This window comes from Coffea eugenioides, chromosome 6, assembly GCF_003713205.1.
Source record: "Coffea eugenioides isolate CCC68of chromosome 6, Ceug_1.0, whole genome shotgun sequence".
NCBI lineage: Eukaryota > Viridiplantae > Streptophyta > Magnoliopsida > Gentianales > Rubiaceae > Coffea > Coffea eugenioides.
Genome location: NC_040040.1, coordinates 14665240 through 14672943, shown reverse-complemented (window position 1 = coordinate 14672943; position 7704 = coordinate 14665240). Strand labels below are relative to the sequence as shown.

At 36.0% G+C, this 7704-nt stretch overlaps 1 protein-coding gene across 1 annotated transcript; it reads right to left on the bottom strand.

Annotated features, from left to right (window-relative positions):
• Nucleotides 1–263: 263 nt before the first annotated feature.
• Nucleotides 264–6710, bottom strand: LOC113775716 (uncharacterized protein Cbei_0202). Its single transcript, XM_027320704.1, has 13 exons — nucleotides 6317–6710; nucleotides 5928–5990; nucleotides 5046–5483; nucleotides 4781–4852; nucleotides 4561–4686; nucleotides 4247–4459; nucleotides 3155–3202; nucleotides 2347–2508; nucleotides 1775–1936; nucleotides 1359–1452; nucleotides 1154–1272; nucleotides 968–1012; nucleotides 264–740 (listed from the first exon to the last, which is right to left on the bottom strand). Exons 1-13 carry the CDS (start codon nucleotides 6650–6652, stop codon nucleotides 507–509), a joined length of 2112 nt encoding a protein of 703 aa, XP_027176505.1. The 5' UTR covers nucleotides 6653–6710; the 3' UTR covers nucleotides 264–506.
• Between the last annotated feature and the right edge of the window lie 994 nt (nucleotides 6711–7704).

Genomic DNA, 7704 nt, shown 5'->3' with positions numbered 1-7704 from the left:
CGGGGTGGGGTAGCGGATGGTGGAAATAGGGATGGAGTGATCTGTTGAGTACCCTCAAAACGCTCGTCCAATAAAGTTTATAACAGACACCTCTATAGTAAAGTTTTTTTAAAGGCCTCTAGAAAATCCAATCCGGACATATCCAATAATTTGGTAAGAAAAATAACTAAATATGCATAGAAAACCTAACAAAAAGCTAAAATTTGACAAAAATAAGTCAACATGACAACAAAGTAATTACCAAGGAGAACTACAAAACTAGCTAAAACTGCAAAAATTCCCCATAATCTGGGTCACCGACCATTATCTACCACCGATTATTACACAAATAGGAATGAAGAAGCAATTACAACTGGAGGTTAAAAGTAGCTTATATGTATTATGTACACATTTTCTCAGGTTGACTGTCTACAAAATTGTTGGAGTGGTTTGTTCTAGCCCTCAACAATGTATATAAGCTCCTTAGACTCAAATCTAATCGCTCGATACGAAACAGAAACATGGCCTCAGTATTTAAAGAAGCCAACATTTTGATCCTTGCCCAGCACATCTTCTATACCTCCCTTGTAAAGGCCTAAACTTTTTGCTAATGAAAAACCAGCATACACACCATCCACAGCTGCACTAACAATTCCACCAGCATAACCCGCTCCTTCACCAACAGGATATAGCCCCTTCAGCGATGTACTCTCGTAAGTATCAGAGTTTCGTAATATCCTGACAGGAGAACTGGTTCTTGTCTGGGGCCAATACAATAAACTTTAATGTACAACTCAAAATGTTTTAAAAATTAATAGAAATACACAATTCTGGCAAAAATCCAAACCATCTAGGAAAAACATAAAAACAACGCAACCATGATGGACAGATGTCTAGCTTTCAAGTCAAGGTTCAAGTTTCTGAATCATTAGATTTAGCGAGAACGTTTCAATTAACAGTATATTAAACGAAGCAAATCAATTAGTACCTCCACTCCATGGAGAAGCGCACTGTTGGAGATAAATCCTGGTAGCTGCGAATTCGGGTTTATGAAATAATTATATTGAGATATTGTTTAAAACATCTAAACAGTATGAGAGAAGAACATCATGGCTAGAAGAAATATAAGGAAATGGATAAGGTATAAAAAGAGCAAACTAGAATGGCAGAAAACCTCTTTCTCAAACATCAGAATTGAATGTCGCAAAGCCTCTGTTATGTGTGGAGGATATAATTCATGAAGACTGGTTGCTTTCACTCCTAAACGATAACTTGATGATGGTATGCATTTTACTGCAATTGAAGGAGAAAAATATGAAAACTAGGTGATGATATCTTCATATAACTTTTCAGAATGAGGATCTAAAGTGAAGATTTACCTGGCAACTTGCTATTTAGAAAATCGGTAACTGTTTGAACAGGCACCACAAAATTTCCACCTCCCATTATAGCTGCTTTTCTTTCAAATTCCCTCTGAACAGAAAGAGAAGATAGTCGATCCAAAATCAAATGCAACGTGACAAGGAATTTAAGGAACATGAAATTATACTGTCAATTCTAAGAAAAAGATTTAGTACAAATTGGAAAGGATGCCACAAAGACCTAACATTCACTAATTTTACACAAAAAGAATAAGAAAACCAAGACCCCAGAAATGCTTTTCCGTCCAACATAATAACCTTTCCTTATTTCATCAATGCTTCTCCAACAAAAACTTGCAGCATCGTTTATTCAATGATGTAAAAATGCATTAGAAGAGAAGTTTTGCCAAAACAAGGTGAAAGAATACAGGCACCTGAAATTCAACACCAGCAAGTGGTCCATGCAAATTTAGAGCATCAAAATCTTTTGATGATACAGAGACAACAAGCGCAGCGTTTGCCCACCTAGATGAACGTCGAGAGAAAGACATGCCATTGATACAAAGTTCTGATGGATCAGTACTAGTGAGGACCACCTGCAAAAACCTTGCAAGTGAATCTTCTAATGTGATTAGTTTTATGTGCTGTTTAGGCCCTAAACAAAAAGTTCTTTGTCATATATTTAAACTATGCAGCAAATATTGCACAACACCTCTACTTCCAGATAATAAACTTGAATCTGATTTCTAGAAATGCTGCACCCATCAATCTCAGTTTCATCTTTCCTTTCTTGCAAAAACTAATTGTGAAAGGAGTCTTTGGAAAGAACAAATTAAAGGGAAAAAACCCATATATATTGACAAAAAGATGGAATTCAGTGCTTTGAGAAGAAAGAAAGTTACAACTATTCAAGAAAACTTCGAAAGTTGCAAAGACTTCGACTGGGCAACAAGAGTACTACATCAGACACTTCATTCAATAAGAGAGAAGAAAAATGAATACGTACCTGACCTCCAGGACACATGCAGAAGGAGTAGCAGCTACGATTTGTTGATCCTAAACTTAAGGGTGCATCTTCATATTCTCCACTCACATATGCAGCAACCTTGTAATCTGCAACTGGTACTTTGCCTTTTCCACTCTGAACTTCATTCGCCAATTCAGAGTACTGCACCCTTGTACAACGTGATATTTAATGAAAACCAGAGTAAAAAGCAAATAGTAGCATAGCATATAAAAATTGAAAAATTGACAAGAAGAGCTAAAAGCTAAGTGGATCCCCAAAGTCAAAGCAGCAAAACATTAGCCAATGAAAAAAGGAGTCAAAGTGCCAACTACATAATAAACAAAACATGGATTCTTTCATATAGTTATCTTTCCTGAACCACCAAACAACCGATACGGGAAAATGCATCTACATGGGACACAGAACTCTCAGTAACCAACAATCTAATGTTTCATGCTTTTTCTAGTGTAGTACTGGGAATGTACAGTGTGCTTCAGAACTGTTTAGCGGGTGAGGAACTCTCTTATAGACGACCAAGTGAACCAGAACATCTTCATAAAGACACCTATCACACCAAATTGTTATCCAATATCTACTTGAATCCAATGAAGTCACACCATCACAAAAGTCTTGAACAAAAGGAGGATCTTGAAGTACAGCTCAGGCACTCCAATGATCCAACAGGTTGAATTTGTCAGTCCTAAAACTCAAAATCGTAAATCACCCCTTAAAATCATAATTTACACAAGCAAAAGACTAGTAGTCTCAAAGATGCTATACGTCCAAAAAACACTGCTATATTACTCACCTGTATACTGTTTATTAATTCTTGAGGATGCTCAACCCGCAAACCTACCTGTGATAACCATGAGTAGATACAGAAAAAGAAGATCAATTTGCTAGGACATATACATCCAAGATTACATAAAACTAATCCTAACACAAGTTACGATGGTGAAGGAAGAATTCATGATTCTCTCATTGCAGAAGGAAAGGCCTATATCTAAATATGCTAATTGTTTATACCAACATGTGACATACTATATGAATTTGATATCAGCAGAACAATCCTAAGCCCTTTAAAGCTTTATAAAGCATATATTTCTGTACTCTAAGGCCCAATCACAGAAACTTAATGCCAATGATGGTCTAGAAGCTTAGGCATAATAAATTAGATGACTTCATAATTTTCTCCCCTTCTCAGTTGGTAACGTCTTATCCGTTAACCACATTTCATCATCCTGGTTAAATGTAGAGTTTATACATCCTCACTGTTACATTTCCTTCCCTTAGATCCACATGTAAGTGTACATATGACATGTACAAAATATATCCGCAGACAAAACAACCAAATACCACAACCACCTTAAGCATATTATACTGGGAGGTCTGAATACACTCTTTTGGGCGTCACTCTTTCTGTGTAAACCCAGGTAACTGTTGAAGACATATGAGCATAAAAACAAAGAGCAACATTTTTTATTTGATAAACGACTAGATCCCATTTAAATTTATCAGCGGTATGAGTGATAATCATCTGCGTAAACTCAAGAGGCGAATAAATTGTTGATTAATGTCTTCTATATCTGAAGAGATAAATAAATGGTCAGCTCCTTTTAAGAGCATGGAAACATTGGCAACTCACACACATCAACAGCTTCAGAGCTTGTTGCCTGACTCCCTGCATCCCATCTTTGCCAAGGTTCTCCCAACACCCAAAAAAAAACCCTCAGGAAGTGGAGGAAACTTTAGAGCATAAAATAGAATACAGGAATATGAGGCAGGTATCTATTATGACAGCAAAATTTGGAGGCAAACTCAAATCCTATACCCAAGAATATAGTACCAGGAGGAAGAAAAGAAAATTTCTATCTGCAAGCTGAGATAAAGAAAAACTCACAGCAAAATCTTTTTGAACCATGTCCACGTTATGAGAAAGAAGCATTTGATAGGTATCACGTGCAGAATGCCCAACAGCAATAACTACTGCATCGAATCCTAACTTCAGGCTAGTGGACTCCAGGTTGCCTATTGAATCAGAAACACTGATACCCACAACATGTGCACCTTCCACAAGCAGATCATCCACCCTGGTTCCAAACTTAACAATGACCTAGATAGATATGTTCAAGAGACAAGATTAATAGAGTGACAAAAATTGAAAAGATTAACAGCAAATTTCTCTGAAAACTACAAGTTTAAAATGCAACATACACCCAACTCTTGTAGGTATTGTCGGAAATTGCGAAGTAGTGGAACCAATCTGTCAGTTCCCAGATGAGGTTTTCCATGAACCAATATGTTCTTTGGAGCTCCAAAGTGAATCAATGTCTTCAAAACCTGGAATTAGACCAGATTATTAAGTACATGAAATGGATCAAGTATCATTTTGTACTAACCAACCTCATGTAATGCTCAGATGGAGGACACTTACTGTTGTAACACTATAACTATTTTTCCCAATTCTTGTTACTAGCTTTCCATCACTCCAAGTACCTGCACCACCCTGTGACCCATAAGTCCTTAATAAATTTACGACAAAGACACAAAGAAATAAATCACCACAAATTTGAACTTTCCTGTGCAGACGGTTGTACAAAAGTTCAAACAATATTCATCAAAATGAAAGTTGGTAGGACAAAATTAACAGTCATTACACAATAAAAATCTTGAAGGTACTAAGTGGATTAGGAGATCACCTCCCCAAAGCAAAAATTGCTATCCTCTTGTAACATTCGTCGAACTACCAAAGCTCCAATGTCACGCCCCCTTCTTTCAACTGGTTGCCCTCTCTCTATCAATGAAACATCTGCTCCAAATTCAGCAAGTACAAGAGAAGCAAACAAGCCTGAAGGCCCACTACCAACAACTGCAACTTTTGGTTTTCGAGCATAGGGATACACTAGTGATCCCCCATAATGATTTCTGGGCCCCACACCTTCTGTTTCATTATTCTTTTTGCAATTCTTAACTATGCTTATTAAATCACCAAAATCTCCAGAATCTCTCTGATCAGTCAGATGCTCTATAAGCCCAGTCTTCGGCTCCAGATCAGAAATAAAGTCTAAAGTACGAGGCTCTGAGCTCAGAAGTTTGGAGACATCCATATTCACTGTGTACACAAACTTTGGTTCCTTCTGAAATTTGATTAATGAAAATATATTAGGTGAAATGCAGAAAACAATTGTGAACAAATTAGAAAATTTTGTGAGTGTAATACAATGAGATTGCCAACAACAAGCAGAGATAAAAGCACAACAAGAAGGACCATTCTGTTCATCATGCAGCTCTAGCTCAAAAAGTCATAGTTGGCCAATTTCTAAACCATCGATGATAAATACAGACCAATTGAAAAGACAGTGTTCTTCTTTATGTTGTGTGGTGCATGTAGGCATTGGTGTTAAGACTTGGCAATACTGAGATATTGATACAAAAAGAGAAATCAGTCTTTTTAGAGCAATGAACTTATATTCTAAGCAGCTCAATGCATATCTCTATAGCAACGGAATTCCATTTCAAAATAAGCCAATATATTCCAAATACAAAAGGCAGAGAACAAATAAGGCCTGCAATGTACAAACCTTTCGAGCATCAAAAGACTTTCTAAGAACTGTGAAAGCCTCTGGTGGCAACATTGAAGCAACCTGCAATCATGAAAACAACTTCAAACCACTCACTACTTGGACATTTCCGAGAAGTATACAGCAGCTTAAACTATAGGCATAGAATTCCAAAATATAATTTCTTATTTTATTTTTTAGATTTTAGCAATAAGAAAAATCCAGAACGCAAAATCTAAAATTGAAACTAGAAAGCATAATATGTCAAAGTTTACACCACTTAAAAAAAAAATTAGAAACTGAGTAGCTAATGAGAGTTAAAACTTTGCACCATAAATGCTACAAAAGAACGAAAAAGGAAACAATCAGATTCAATTTCAAAAGGGTTAAAGAATCCAAAAACCATATACCGGAAATTTGAGAAATTTAGCAATTTCTTCAAGCAAACCATCCGAAACACCAAGAAAATCTTTTCCAGGGTCTTTATCAACCGAGACTTCAAGCTTGAAAAGCCTCCAAACACCTTCAAGTTTGTTTCTTTCATCGATTTCGTATTGTCTTTGGAGTTTTAGCTTCTTTTTCTCAGATGGGTACCTCAATTTTCCTCTCCTTTTTGCTTTATTGGCAGAAACTATGGTGAGTGGTTTTGAAGGAAAGACAGTGTCTTTACTGTTGGACCAAGAGAATTTTGAAATGGGGTTGTAAAAGGAGATGTGAAGAGGGGCTATAAGCTTAGTAGAAGCCATGGTTGTGGCCCTGTGGAAAACTGAGAGGCTGGGAGGCAGGAAAACAGGATAATGGATGTTGAAGGATCTTTAACCTTTTTATTTTCCCCTGATGTACAAGAAAAGGAATTTCAACCTTTTAACTTGGGACTTAATTAAAGGGAGTTGCACTTTGGTTTTAAAATTGGATTTCCAGTAATTATAGCATCTTCTGTTTTGTGTGTAAATTTTTTTAGGCATTTTGTTTGTATATTTGACAATTAATCCTAGTAATTTTTTCTTTTCTTCAAAAGCTTTGTCTTATAAAAATTGGTGATTAATAAATTCATTGTAATTTTGAGCTCCTACACTTCATACACTAGTAATTTCATTTTTAAATTCTTTGTCCTATAAAAGTTAGGGGAAGACAGACGTTATAATGAGTTGATTAAATGTGTTCTTGAAACTGATGTACCACTAGTTATCAAATTGCATAATTGTTAACATACATAATTGCAAATCATTGGAATGGTTTCTTGCTTAAAAAAAAAAAAAAGATAAAATTTTCCTTACCACCAGCAATGCACCAAGTTGGTCCTGGCATTTTTCAGTTACATCATTTTGGTTAATTATTTTATCCCATTTTTAACCATCTATTTGGCACAAAGTCTCACACCAACTTTATGTTTCCACAACTGTATGGGGCCTAAGTTTTAGAATTTTCTTTGATTAGATTACATTTGCAATAAGAAAATTATTTATTTCTAATTTTTTTTATGAGAGAAGTACGATTTTTTTGTTTTTCACCATTATAATTTATACATGTACTGAATATATTGAAGCACTATAATTACATCATGCTAATGGGATTGTAATATTGGTCCTGCCTGAAAATGTGCAGAAGTGAGGTGAGAATGATAGTTTGTGCTGGAAAGATAACTGCGAATAACAATTTAATGCATTCATGAATAACACCCCCCCCCCCCCCCCAGTATTCAACAGGTCATTTCTGTAAGAGAATAATGAGCTATTCTATTTCTGCCTAACAATCTATTGGTGATTTTTCTGGGCTGGTGGCTGGTTTGCATGTCAGA